Here is a 14,738-nt window from a genome sequence, read left to right as displayed (position 1 = left end):
CTAAAATAGTAGTTTTGACCTTAACTGATAACCTTTTATCCTATAAGAGTATTTCAAATTATTTCTCCCCAAATGCATCACCTTCTGCTAAGTCTGTCTGTGTTCCACGGTCCAGTCACACAACCTCTTGAGATCCTCCCGTTCATCTCATTCCTCTTGGCATCACTCCAGTGTAACCTCTAAATTTTGAGGTTTCACTGAAGGGACTCCCTCCTTCAGGTTTTGTCTAAATATTCAGTGAATCGAGCCCCATCTCTGGGCTCAGAGGCCCCACATTATTTTCTCCACCTAGAGAACCATCCTTTTACTTGCATCCTTTGTTTCCTGCCTCCAAGGCCAGGCTTCCATCCATGACAAAGCTACCCCCACAGTGCCCCATTTTCTTTATTTTAATAGCGTTCAGGGTGGGACCTTGTCAAAAGCTTTTTGCAAATGAAAATAAATTACATCTGCTGGTTCCCCCTATCCACAGGCATTTTACCCCTTCAAAGAGCCCTGGTAGATTAAAGGATTTGCCGGATTTGGGGTTTGTATGGCTTCTATGCCCAACTCCTGAATCCTCAGCCAAGAAGCCTGCAATAGGGGAGGCCTGAGCTGAAGATGCAGATAAACGCCAAGGAAATGGATGTATCTCTAGGAACCCTACGCACTATCCAGGCCTGTCCCCGCATTGTCTAAAACCTTTTCCAGAACAGTCGCATCTCCTGAAATTCTGTCCAGGGACCTGGGGTGGATCCCTTGAGCCATCTCCATGAGGCTGATTAGGTGAGTCAGGCTCTAGAAGCCTTGAAATGAGATGACATCCCTAATTCTTCCAGGGTGAGGGATCTCAGAGCTAGATCTCAAGATTATGAGTATAAAAACAAAAACACCTCTTAACTATCACATATTGAGCATCCACTCTGTTCCAGATTATTTCCTTTCAGATACACCTTTTTAAGCACCTAACAAACCTAGAAGGTAAGTGTGATGACCCCAGTGTCACCGTGAGAAAACATGCTTAGATGGGTAAAGCAACTTGCCCAAGGTCATACAATTGGTAAGTGGTGAATTCAAATCAAGTTTTGTCTAAGTTCTTTCCATTTCTAAAAGAAACAATCAATCTAGGGCACACTGACCCTTTTGGAGAGGCCAGATGCTGGGATTACCTCAGCTGCTACAATTTCCAGTCTAAATTGGGAGTCCTGGAAATCAAATCATTTAATGTCTGTCCTCTTAACTGAACCAGACATGCTCAGAAGCTGGTCAAGCCAGGTCACAGCTCATACTTCTGGTAGACTTGACTCCCTTCTCCTGTCTCGAGATGGCGAAGACCCATTTGTGTCAGAAAGCTTACACCAGCCAATCCTGTCTTGCTCATAGGTGCTAAGAGCTCCAAACACTGGAGCCAGGCCATTTTAGTTCAAATCCCTGCTCCTCTATTTACCAGAGATGTGAGCTTCAGCAAATTCCTTCTCTGTGTCTCAGTTTCCTTCTCTGTAAAATGGAGATAATAATATACCTATCTCATAAAATTGTTATGAGTATTATGAGTTAATGATTGATAAAGTGCTTGGCACACAGTATGCATTATTTAAATGCTTGATGTAAAAACTAAAACCCTTAGTCATGCCCAAGATGAAAGCCCCTCAGGTCATCTAATTTCTCCAAAGCCCTTGCCCTCTTACTGTCCTCCTTTCTCACAAACCATTACCCTGTGCCATCCGGTGCCCCCATCCCTGGGATAAGCCGTCCCCTGCGTCCTCACCCTGCTCACTGATTGCTACCTGCCTTCATGCTTACCCCACAGCCTTACCCCCATGCACACTGCAGCTCCCTTCAGTGGGGCTGTTCTTCTCCCACACCACACGTATCCAATGCCCTGTTGGGGGGAGCTGTTGTTTTCCTCTGTCCCCAACATGCCTTCCATCTTCATTAATAAAAAAAAAAAAACAGCACCCTGCTCCTTTAAGGTCAGAACCACACAGCTATTCTGCCATCCACATCTTATCTTTAGAATTTCCTCTCCATTTGGCTACTCCCCTTTCTTTGAAGACACCAGCACCTGTTTCAGTTTTTATCTCTGCCCCAAGCCCTGATGCTGCTCCCGAGTGTCTTTTGTACCCAGATGAACACACTATCGGGTACTTTGACCTCCATATCTCGTCACCTTTAGCTCTGCTTCCCAGCAGAAAACCCCCTCTTGCCCTCAGTGGGCCTTATTATTACCCAGAGCTGTGCCACTTCTGGAATCCTCAATTCAGACTTCTGGTTTTGGACTACATTCGCCTAGTTATTCCCCACCACACCTCTTCTTCTATCTTCCTGAATCTGCTAGACTATCTCTGTCCGAAAGAACTTTCTATGATGATGTTCTTTATTGGTGCTATCCAAATCATGGGCAATTGTGAAAGTGAGCTTTAAATTATATTTAATTTTAATTCATTCAAGTTGAAATAGCTACATGTGGTTACTGGCTATTGTATTGAACAGCACAGGTCTAGCCTCTCTATTTCCTCTCCTGTCCATGCCCTGTCTTCATTTCCTTCTCTCTTTAGCTTTGTCTCCATGGTCCATCACATCAGCCACTCTCTTCCCCTTGTCCTTCTGTCTCACCTCCTGGAACAAACCCTCAACTTTAGATTAATCCAATTATTTTGCTTTCTCTAGGTCTACACAGGGGGCTGCTGAACCCTGCTGAGGGGAGGGGAGTCCTGTGACTTTGCTGGTTCGCATTCTTTCTCATAGATAATCGCCAACTTCAATAGGACCTTTATCTGTCCAGCAAACATTATCCTCTTTTCTGTAATGACCTAATCAAACCCTCTCCCCTGTCCTAAACCTTCAATGCTCCCACCTGTTCACTCACTCTCAGCAGGTGGTGTCACTTCCTAGTCCACTGAAACAAGGTAAGCTTTCAGACCCCCTGATCAATTTTACAAAGCTGGTTTTAAATGTCTTCAACCTTTCTCCTCCTGCTCCTTCCTATCAGCATTTAGGCGTGTTTAAATAGCCTTATCTTATAAACAATAATTAAAAATCCCAATCTTCCCTCAATCCCATGCCACCTTCCTGCTATCACCCTATCTCTTTCCTACCACTTGTTTTCACACTTCTTGAAAGTTGTCTACACTCAGTATCTCCACTTTCTCACCTCCCATTCACTCCATAACCTGAGGCAGTCTGGCTTCTGTCCCCACCACTCTTCTACCACTGCCAGTCAAGGTCACCAATGGCTTCCTTGTAGTTTAATCCAAAGGATTCCTTTCAGATCTTATCTTGACCCTGAAGGCATGTGACATTGCTCACTGCCCCTCCTTCCTTGAAACTTGCCTGTTGGTTTCTAGGACACCGGAGTCTCCTGTTTTCCTCCTCCTATTCTGGCTACTTCTGAGTTTTCTTGAAACTGCCACATTCTCCTCTTCCTAGGGTGATCCTGGGCTTCAGGTAAGGCTGGGTGCCAAGAATGGCAGCTTCCCCTCCCGACATTCCTTGAAGAAACACATGGGAATTTGCTTTCTCACCCAAGAGCCACACTGTTGTGTTTTGAACTCGGTTGTATCATGGATCCCGCTGCTTAGAGCCTGACAGGCCTTTGTGGGTGTGTATTTATAACCCCCACTTTGAGATGCTCTCACAACACTTGGACATCTGTTTTTTTCATTTGTCCCCTCAAAAGGCAGTATGTTTTAGGAAGGGACACTGACAAATTAGAGGGCTTTGGGAGAGCCTGCGGAGTAGTCAGAAAACAATGTCCTGTGAGAAATCTTTTGTCTAGAAATATACAACTGAGGGATGATAGGGATCTGATTTCAAAAATTTGAAGAGGCAGAACCTTGGTCTGGGCTGCTGTGTCAGGCTGGAATTGGACCAACTGTATAAGTGACAGGGAGGTGGGTTAGAATGGAGGTAGAAAAGTTCTATTGTGTCCATAATGTTCCAGACCGCCAAGATACAAGGTGAGACAGTCCTGTCCACCAGGAACTACTAAAGAAGATAAGCTTAGGCCTAAGTGACCACAATAAAAATGGAAAGCCCTTCCGCCCCCAACGCCCCTCAGCTCAGCTGGCAATGTAGAATAGCTGTACTCCAAGGAGGGCAGTTTCAAACTTGCTGCCATGCAAGACCCATCAGAAGCTCTGCAGACAGAAACAACAGCAGCAGGAGGAAGTCTTGGAGAGCACTCGCTGATCCAGTCTTGCATATACCACAAAATAGATCCAAGAGGGCTGGGTGGTGAGCTGTGTATCCCGATTTGCCTCTTTCAGCCCCCTCCTTGTCAGTGTGTCTTTTCCTGTGTTTTTGTGGGATGCCATCAGCTGGTATCATGGGCCATCCCAGAAACTGCCCCACAGAGCTCTCTGCAGTGACTGTTAAGGGGATGTTGCTGAGGGTGTTGGCTCGTTACCTCACACTGTGTTCCCTTTATGAGGCCCCCCGGAGAAATTCCTGTCTGATTTTAGTACCAAGAATAGTTGTAATTCTCTTGAGTAATAGGTCTGTTTTCATCTCGTGGACACCGGGAATTGTGTAACTGACATGGTCTCCTTTTCACTTTGACTGCCGGAAAGCTTAGGGACAAATTTGTGGCCCACCCACAGGAGGTGAATAGGGCATTCCAGGGAACATTTTAGCTTTATTCCCTTCTCTACTTGGTCTTCCCTCTTGTTTATTCTTTCTTCTCTTAGCTTTTCCTCTTATTTTACTACACAAAATCAAGAACATACAAGCAAAAAAAAAATCACCTCTAACCTCACTATCCAGAAATAACCACAATTAACAATATTGTCTGTATGCATACTTTTTGAAAAAAATAAAAATATCTGTGCATAGTGTTTTTTGGGTATACTGTTTTGTAATTTGCTTTTTTCATTCTATGATTTTATTAATTAAATGTATTTATGAAATAATGTAAATTTCTATAGAGATCTAGCAATTTAATACTAAGACCTAACATTTTTACATCCACTTACTGTGTGCCTGGCTTTATGTATATTTACATATGCATATGTGTGAAAGTATATTCATGTAGATTGTATAATATGCATATTGCAAGCTATAATATTGATATGTGTTAACTCATTCGATGCTCACAACCCTATGAGGTGGGTATTATTATATCTCTTTTACAAATGAGGAAAACAAGGCACGGAAAGATGCAAAACTTGCCAGCATCACACTCTTGGTTCCAAAGCACATCCTCCTAACTGCTCTGCTGCCTTTCATATCATTGGGATTTCACAGTCCACCGTGGTTAAACATTTCATTTACCTCCTTTCACCTCACTTTCTAACTTATGTTATTTTGTCATGTTTTAAGTACCTTTGTAAGTCACCTGAAATCCTCTCTGCCACGGGTAAGGCATAAACAACCAGGGCAGAGAGTGGTGATGGCACAAGAAGGCAGAGCTAAAAGCACTACCCCAGGGAGAGGATGGACCCAGGCTGTCCTGCGATGGAATGGATTTATTTCCTTGGGCTGTGTGAACTCCCATGCCTGGAAGAGCTGGCTTGGGGGGCTGTCTCTAACAGAGGCCGAGAAAGGCGTTCTTCCAAGGAGATTGAGCTGGGCCAGATGAACCTAGGACCTTTCCTAGTCTGAGAGTTTATGAAAATGCCAATAAGACAAAATGAGGCATTTAATGGAGCTAACGCAGCAAGTCAGCCATTGGGCCAGAACCAGGACCCTGGGCTTTCAATCCAGACCTATTACTAGTAGCAAATAAACCAACACAAATTTAGTTCCAAACTTTCAGTCCAGTGCGTTCTTTCCCCCAAAGTTCTTTGCAAGATGGTCAAAGGATGCTGTCACTGTCCTCAGTCCTTTTGTTAAGAATGCAGAGAATGAGAGGCAAACAGGAGAAGCTGGGTGGCCCCGAGAATGCTCCATGAGATATATAATTGGGTGGGAATATCCAATTCACAGATGTAAGGAGAGGAAGGAGCCCAGGTTTCTATTCCTGGATTTGGTGTTTACCAGCTGGGAGATCTTGGGCAAGTTTCTTCACCTCCTGAGACCTCAGTGTCATCTGCGAAAAGGGGTTAATAACCCACTTTGCAAAGTTGTTGTGGGGCTCCCATGAGATAGCATAGGGCATAGCACCTTTTAAAAAGTGAGCCAGGAAGAAGTACCTATAAGCCTGCCCCAGGGATCTGGGGGAGGGCTGGGGTTCTCCCAGCCTGAGGCTCCGCATACTTGTCTGGGAGGGGCATCGGCCAGTGCCCAGGCGCTGTCCGGCTTCTTTCTCCTGTAGTCTCCTGTCCACCACAGCTCCCCTGGCATGAAAGGAGCCGCGTTTCCGACAGATTGGCCCAAGCCCACATTGACAGCTGTGGAGGGGAGGGGGGTCCAGAGGAGCAGCCCCTTCTCGCCAGAGCTGAGGGGCTTCGGGACGGAGGGGTGAGCAGGCAGAGGTTACGTCCTCCTCCCCCTCCTCATGACCCAGGGCTGTTTGCCCACAGGGGCACGGTCCTGTACGCGGTGCCACCGGGGCCATCAGGCTGGGTTGGAGGAAGGCCCGACCTCCGCGCCGCAAAGAAAACAAACACAGATGTGTTTGGTTGGGATCAGGAGAGAGAAAATTGTCCCCTCCCCCCGCCTGCGCGCTCCTCGAGGCGTGGGGCTGGCGGAGACCTGCGGGACTCTCCGGGCAGCGCGGGGCTGGGGAGAGGCTGACAGTCCCCCGCCGGCCCCTCCTCCCTCCATGGGGTGCGCGCGGGCCCAGCCCCCTCTCCGGGGTTTCCCCGGGCGCTCTTCTCGCTTTCTCTTTGTCTCTGCTTCTTTATCTCGGGCTCCCCAGTTCCCACCCGCTTGCGCTCGGGCCCTCTCCGCGTCCCGGGCTGGTTCCCTTTAACTTTCTTCTTTCCCGGGGTGAAAACTTTGCTTGCGAGCGGGCGGCTGCTCGCCGACGTTATTGGCCGGCGCCCCGCCCGGCGGCCCCGTCCCGGCGCGAGTGGTGGCGGCGGCGGCGGCGGAGCCTTCCGAGGCGTGCGTGCGTGTGTGTGAGTGCGCGCCAGCAAGCGTGAGTGTGTGTGCGCCCCAGGCGCGGGCTGGGCAGCACTGCGACCGCGGCGGGAGCGGCGGGAGCCGGGCGGCCGCGTAGTCACTCGGGCGAGAGAGGCAGAGGCGGCGGCGGCGGCGGCCGGGCGAGGGCTGGGACTGGGGCAGCGGCGGCCGCGCAGGGCATGGAGCTGGCAAGCCCGCGCTGAGGCAGGACGCGCCTGCTAGCAGCGAGCGAGAGGCTCTCGCTGTCCCGCGTGCGGGCTCCCCGGCCGGGGCTGGGCAAACTTTTCTTTCTCTTTTGCCCTTTCCAGAGGTAAAGTCCTGAACGCGGACTCTCCGGCGGGGACGCGATCTGGGGCAGCGGAGAGGGACCCCAGGCTGCGGGAGGAAGGGGCGCGGGCCCTGCGGGATTGGAGGACCCCTGCTCTCTTGCACCGGAGACTTGGGGTGCTAAGCGGGCTGGCTGCGGACGGGCAGACGGGCGCGGGCATGCCCCTCGGGCGGCGTCGAGGCGGTGGTGGCGGGGAGGCCAAGCGTTCGTCCACGACCCCGGCTTGCTGCTTGGTCGGGAAGAAGCGCGGGCGGTGCGGGCTTGCGGGCCCCAGGATTCGCCTGCCCCCGGGACTCTGGGGAGCGAGGCGGGCGGTCAGCTGCGGGGTTGGTGCTGGGAAAGCTGGGCGTTCGCCTACGCCCCCGCTTTCCGGCCCGCGGGGCGGTGGAGGGCGCGGGGTGGGCTGGCTGAGCGCAGCTCCCCTCTCTCTGCAGGCGTCTTCTGCGGCGGGCGGACCGACTCCTCGGCGCGGCGGGGCCGGGGCAAGCTGGACGCAGCATGATGCGCGCAGTGTGGGAGGTGCTGGCGGCGCTGGCGGCGGTGGCTTGCCTGGTGGGCGCGGTGCGCGGCGGGCCCGGGCTCAGCATGTTCGCGGGCCAGGCGGCGCAGCCGGACCCCTGCACGGACGAGAACGGCCACCCGCGCCGCTGCATCCCTGACTTTGTCAACGCGGCCTTCGGCAAGGACGTGCGCGTGTCCAGCACCTGCGGCCGGCCCCCGGCGCGCTACTGCGTGGTGAGCGAGCGCGGCGAGGAGCGGCTGCGCTCCTGCCACCTCTGCAACTCGTCGGACCCCAAGAAGGCGCACCCACCCGCCTTCCTCACCGATCTCAACAACCCGCACAACCTGACGTGCTGGCAGTCCGAAAACTACCTGCAGTTTCCGCACAACGTCACGCTCACGCTGTCGCTCGGCAAGAAGTTCGAGGTGACGTACGTGAGCCTGCAGTTCTGCTCGCCACGGCCCGAGTCCATGGCCATCTACAAGTCCATGGACTACGGGCGCACGTGGGTGCCCTTCCAGTTCTACTCCACGCAGTGCCGCAAGATGTACAACCGGCCGCACCGCGCGCCCATCACCAAGCAGAACGAGCAGGAGGCCGTGTGCACCGACTCGCACACTGACATGCGTCCGCTCTCGGGCGGCCTCATCGCCTTCAGCACGCTGGACGGGCGGCCCTCGGCTCACGACTTCGACAACTCGCCGGTGCTTCAGGACTGGGTCACGGCCACCGATATCCGTGTGGCCTTCAGCCGCCTGCACACGTTCGGCGACGAGAACGAGGACGACTCGGAGCTGGCGCGCGACTCGTACTTCTATGCTGTGTCCGACCTGCAGGTGGGCGGCCGCTGCAAGTGCAATGGCCACGCGGCCCGCTGCGTGCGCGACCGCGACGACAGCCTAGTGTGCGACTGCAGGCACAACACGGCGGGTCCCGAGTGCGACCGCTGCAAGCCCTTCCACTACGACCGGCCCTGGCAGCGCGCCACCGCCCGCGAGGCCAACGAGTGCGTGGGTGAGTGGGGTTCCGCGGGGACGGGGGCGGCGGGCCGGGACGCGGTCAGCTTCTTCCGGGCCTCGCAGCCACGGGTTCTCCGGAGCCCGGGCGGCGGCTGCACCCGAGTATCATCCACTGCGGGAATGGTGGGAGGTGCGTTCGGGATATCCTGGACCTGGGCGGGCAGAGAGCAGGTCCACTAGCTTGCGTGGCGCTGGAGGTAGACTCTCGGGTTTGCGCCCAGTGCGCACTGCGAAGCCGAGAAACACGAGAAATGCTGCGGGGAGAGGGTTTTGCAGAAAATTTGCCGACTTGTCCCCCTAACCCCGAACCAAATGCAAGCACTTATTGCCTTCCCCTCAGTTTGGCGGGACCCTGGGATTCACCACCCGCCCCCTCCCCAGGGCTGCTGCAGGGCGCGCTGTTGGGGATCCCGGTCCGGTTCCCGGGAAGTTCCAGCCCCACTACCACAAATCCCTTGGGAGATGGCAAAGAGATTTGCAGTTTGGGGCCAGTTCGGTACCCGACGAATATCATTCCTGTGCCCTCCATTTGTCTTTTATGGTTTGAAAAACAATTTTTTTCTTTTGGATAGTGCGTTTGTGCTAGCAAAAGAATGATGTGATTTAAATTAATTACTATCTACAGATTACAAAGGAGAGTTCAGTAATTACTTGAAACTAATTCAATCCTGGTACAAAAAAGTATACCAGATTTTTTTGTTAGTGTTAGTGTTTGGTGAAATTAAACAGTTTTGAAGTAACTGAGGGTCCACATTCTGTCTTTTTAATGGGGTTTAAGTTCCTGAAAGAGAAATCTGACAAAACCGGCACTGGCGAATATGTTGGCTCAGAAATGAGGCTTGAAAAAGGGATATGTTCTGTTTCTGAATTGTACAACTTTGCTGCTGTAGAAACTCTCAGGCATCAGTTTCTGGGGGGGGGGCGGAGAAAAGGAGGGGGAGGGTAGTAGACAATACTTTTCCAGTATGAGATGTAAATTTCCAAAATCCCTAATTTTAATGAAACTTATTTAGATCGTAAAGCACCATTTGGCGAACATCTTTTGTGAACAGATAGATTTTTTTTCCTTTCCTCCCCTAACCCCCCAAATAGCCACTGTGAGTCTCTTCAATTGCTTCACCCTCTGAGGCACATTGCAGAGTTTGCTGGTCCCCACAAACACACGTTTTGAGGTCTGGTTCTGATTAATTGTGTCATGTTGTTGTCGAATAGTTTGTGCCTCATGACTGCGGATGCAGACTTTTGAGCAAGCGAATGGAAAACATGTCTTGGAGAGCCGGGTGGGCACTGAGGCCCAGTCAGGCGTCCTGGTCTGCAGAGGGCTGTGCCTCCTGTTGCATGGCGGGGCCTCCATTTTTGCAGTCAATGTGTCCCGCTTTTGCAGACCTAATTGTTCTTCCTCCTCCTTTAAGGGATAGAACTGGTTGCCAGTTTGAAGAGACTTTTCAGGATCACGCAGTGAGATAGTAGTTACACCCGGGGTTAGTGTTCTTTGAGAATAAAATTCCTTTGATCTGCTCAACTCCTTCAGAAATGTTGGTTTTTCCCATCTCTTCTTTCCCCCCTTTCCTCTTTTCTTCCTTTTGTGCGTAGAAACCCTGTATTGACATTCCAAGGGCCTCCCAGGGTTTTGCTATCAGTTTTAGTTTGTATGTGCATGTGAAAGATACCTTCGAATTGTCACCAGCAGGGTCTAATTGGACAAATGCAAGTGAATAATACATTGAGGCAAATAAACTGGATGTTGTGGTAACATTTTACTGGTTTGAAGATTATTCTTAGCGTTAGTATTTTTCAGGTTCACCAGCCACTCCTGTATCTCCCTGACACTTTGGATGTGGAGGCATAGCCTGTATTTGCTATAACAATGATCATGCATTTGAAATAACCTCTATGTTTAGGATTTTGTATTTTGTCAAAAGCACTAACTATGTGCACAAATTGGATTGACCATTTTTTAAAAGCCAAATTGAGCAATCAACGTATTAACTAATGTAATTAGTAAGCCTTTTTGCTCAAAAAGTTTAATTAGGCCTAATAAGTACATAATCTACATGACAAATAATCAGCTATTTTCTTGTTTTTACTGAGGTTATTTTAATTCTCAGTAGTTAAAGTATCTTTAAGTGTTGCCAATTATTCAGTCATCTTATAAAAACAAAGCCAATTCAACTATGTTAAAGTTATTTAGTTTCCTTTTTGAATAGATGTTCTGATACCTTGTAGATACAGCCCGGGAAAGTCATGTTGCAGTTTCCATAAAGTCTTAATTAAAGTCTTAGTGATTTTTCCATCATTCTGCGAAAGAGAAAGCCAGCAAGGACAATTTAAAAGTGATTTACAATTAAAGGTCGAGCTTTTTATGAAAAGGCCCTGTAGTGGAGATATGTGAACGAATTAGTATTTGACAGGTGCTCTGAGACACTACAGGGCACTGTGCTAAGAAAAAGCATTAATAAATCCTTCAAACACTAACTTTTGTACTATCAGCAGCTCAGATTTTACCCCTCAACATAATCCCATTTTGTGAATCTCACACTGTTGACGTATAAAGTCAAACTACCCAGATTATTTACAACTAAGGCAAAGTAAAGAAGTGTATATTTTCTCATTCCAAAAATCAGTCTTGATAAAAAAATGAAGCATTGTCACTGTGCTATTTGGTCTTTGCCTTTATAAAACAACGAGACAATTTATAATCGACTAAAATGGCATCTTTTCCCAGGTTAACTCCGCCAACCCAAAACTTAAAACAAAACAAAACAACAACTTTGATATTATCATTTGACTAACTGGCTCTTTTACATAGGGCCAAGGTACTTTCAGATTACTAAGAAATGCATATATCCTATAGGTTTTCTTCCATCAAGCTTTCTTTTTGGTGTTGTTTTAAGGTTGAGTTCTCTACGGAATAAATGTGAACTTTTGTAAAGCCCAATTTTATTATAAATGCAATTTTGGATTTCTTCCGGAAAAAAACCCCCAAAACCTCTCAAAACAATATGAAAGACAAGACTGTGTATAATGTTACAGCCTCGACAGCTCTCAGTGGAATAACTAAATACTTTCTTCCGCTCATATGTATCAGCAGTGTTCACATGATTTTATACACACGTGCGCTTGCATTCATGGTGTAAAGAAGCATCCATGCATGGTGGGGGGGCATGTATACATTCAAGGGAAAATGCATGAACGATTTTAAACCACCTGGGTTGCTAGGCCATTTTTGCCTGCCTCTCTCTCTTTCTTTCTCTTTCTTTCTTTCCTTCCTTCTTTCTTCTTTCTTAAGAGCATCTGAAGACCATATTGTGTTTCATAAATTATTGACATCAGTTTTAATCAGTGTCCCCCTGATGTCGGAGCTGTGTTAGTATTTAGTGCCTGACAAAGCATGCTGTTTAATCTTACTGTGGGGATGTCAGCATGAACCCCTGCCTGGTTTGTGACAGGGTGAGCTTATGAAAACTCGTTTTGCGACTCACTCTATGGCTTTGCATTGCCCAGCTGAAACCCAAAACCCACACAAAAGACGTCTCTGCAAGATGAGCACCGTGCTGGGCTGGCCTCCTATGGTCATGGGTACCTGCAACATAATGCTCGTAATTGTTTAAACATGGCTTTGGGAGGGAGTTCCTTATGCTGTAAATGACTCTGGTGTTTGGGCCTACCATCATCCCCAGCAAGAGAGGGAAGTTATATTGGTGGTCTTGCCATGAGACATCTAATGCCCTGCTAAAGACTCTTGCAAAAGCAGAAGACTAACATTATTTGCTGCCTAGTCCAGAGCCTGGCACCTAGCTGTACATCAGTGAATGTTTTTATAGTCATAGTAATTATTATAATTATTGTCATTATGACGATTAACTCTTGAGGGCTAATTTTTTGCCAACCACTCACATTAATTTAGTCATTTAATCATTGCAACCAGGCTAATAACAGGGACTATTATTGTTTCTGTTTTACAGATGAGGAAACCATAACCCAGAGACATTAAATGGTTTACCCAAAGCCTAAGCTATTAGTACTACATACCCGTACAGCTAGTAAGTGGCAGAGCTGGGACTCCAGCCTAGTGTTTATGCTTTGTTTTATTGCAGCCTCTGTGCTACCTCCACATAGGATGGATGATGGATGGATGGATGAATGAATGGCAGTTACATATCCATATACAGGAGAAAAGTTGGAACAACCTGTTACTTCTTGCTAGAACTACAGGTGGTTCTCATGTTATATTATATAATACTATCTTATATTACATTACGTTTATTATATTCATACATGCTTAAATATGAAATTATATATAAGAAGTCGTGCTGTATTTTAGCCATCAGGCCTAGTGGGAACTGGGAGTTAGGAATATAAATGAAGAGGGTTTAAAGACTTTCTTGTGGTTTCTCAGCATCCACAGGTGTTGCTGACGGCCAAGTCTTTCCTGATTCCAGGGCCTGTGATCTCTCTCAAAGGTGGTAGACTAGAGCTCGTAATCAGAAAATCCTCTTTAATGATGCCTTCTGAAAATCTTCCTTAATAAGGCCTTCTCCTTTCTCCTTAGTACTCAGAATCCCGTTGTCTCTCTGGAACATACTGAAGAAAATCTTGGCAGTGGCTAAGGAGTGTTGTTGTTACAGAGAGGACTTTAGTGGCATATCCTGGTCACTGACATGGTGCTGGTGGGGGCAGCTAATGTGTGTCAGCAGCACAGGGCTGTCCGTTATCTCTGTTGGCCCCATGGCAGCTGGAGGGAAGGTCTTGCCTGGGTCCTCACCAGCCTCCCCAGAGACGAGAGACAGAGTCGTGTCAGGGCCAGGGCGAACCTTGTGGGGCGGGGCTTTGCGTTTCCAGGCTCCGTCGAGCTCTCCTTTGGCCCCGCCCAGACTTCTCTCTGACCTCCTCCTCCTCCTCCTGAAGAAAAATGAGATCCTCGGAAAAGTATTTGAGACGTTATGTCCAGAGAAAATATTGGAAAGGCAGTGGGTTGAAATTCAAATGTTCCCTGGAAGGAATCCCCTCATTTTCTGCTCACAGCTGGTATCGATATTTCCTTCTTGAGATGAGTTGTGCTTTTCATTAAGTAAATTTTTTGTCTTGGGATTAAACCAACATTGTATTCTTAATAGACTTTTATGTTTACACTTCAAAAGTCCACTGGGCTGGTATTCGTGTTATCTTGATGGCTTCTATAGCGTCTGCTATGCACGCTGGCCTCACCAACATAAATGGCTCTCTAGGGAACTGGATTATAGCACAACCTTATCTGTCGATGCACAAGTATGGATGTTTTGTGATCCAGTGTTTTTTTCTTCCTTTCAGAAGTGATCATCATACCTTGGGTTTCTGTGGTGCTTTTCATGAGAGGGAGACCGGAGGTGTGGGAGGGCTTTTCGAATCGCTCAGAATTTAAGTCTAATACTTGCAAAGGGGTCCCCAGCATTTTGCCTGTCATCTGGAAAGACACACATCAGCGCTTGTGGTCTCCGCAGCCTCGGAAGGTGTGGCATTGGTTTGGGTGGCCGGGGAGCTGCAGAGTTTAGAATGTCAGTCCAAGGTGGTTGTCAGGTTGCATTCTGCAAGTAGACCACAAACCCCTACTAAATGCCAGGCATTGTACTGGGTGCTTCATGTGTGCTTCGCTTCCATTAATCAGATTGCCACAAGGAACCGAAACTTTGCAAAAACAGATGTCCCTGCCACCAAAGGGCAATTTTTACACAAACTGAACTAAGTGTAGACAGGTCTGCAGGGTACATCTTGGCTTATTCAGCGACGCCGCTGCATACACAGAGAGCAGGGGGTATCAGCAGTGCTTGTTTTGAAGGCTGGTCACGTAAGAGCCATGTCCTATTACAACCGGCCCCAAGGCACGGTTGTTCTGAATGGTGCCTGAAATAAGTGAGCTGCCTGGGAC

At 48.6% G+C, this 14,738-nt stretch overlaps 1 protein-coding gene across 4 annotated transcripts in view; it reads left to right on the top strand.

Annotated features, from left to right (window-relative positions):
- Positions 1-6,988: 6,988 nt before the first annotated feature.
- Positions 6,989-14,738, top strand: part of NTN1 (netrin 1) — a 183,068-nt gene continuing 175,318 nt past the window's right edge. For 3 of the 4 annotated variants that reach the window (XM_019665896.1, XM_019665898.1, XM_019665899.1), the window contains exons 1-2: positions 7,031-7,294; positions 7,747-8,828. In XM_019665896.1, coding sequence (XP_019521441.1) covers positions 7,811-8,828 — 1,018 coding nt within the window. In that variant the 5' untranslated portion in view covers positions 7,031-7,294; positions 7,747-7,810. Of the gene's footprint in view, positions 7,001-7,030; positions 7,295-7,746; positions 8,829-14,738 lie in introns of those variants that run through there. The other variant, XM_019665897.1, reaches the window with a different exon arrangement.

This window comes from Hipposideros armiger, unplaced genomic scaffold, assembly GCF_001890085.2.
Source record: "Hipposideros armiger isolate ML-2016 unplaced genomic scaffold, ASM189008v1 scaffold_457, whole genome shotgun sequence".
In the NCBI taxonomy this organism is placed as follows: domain Eukaryota; kingdom Metazoa; phylum Chordata; class Mammalia; order Chiroptera; family Hipposideridae; genus Hipposideros; species Hipposideros armiger.
Note: the sequence above shows the minus strand (reverse complement) of the source record. Positions and strands in the feature narration are given on the sequence as shown.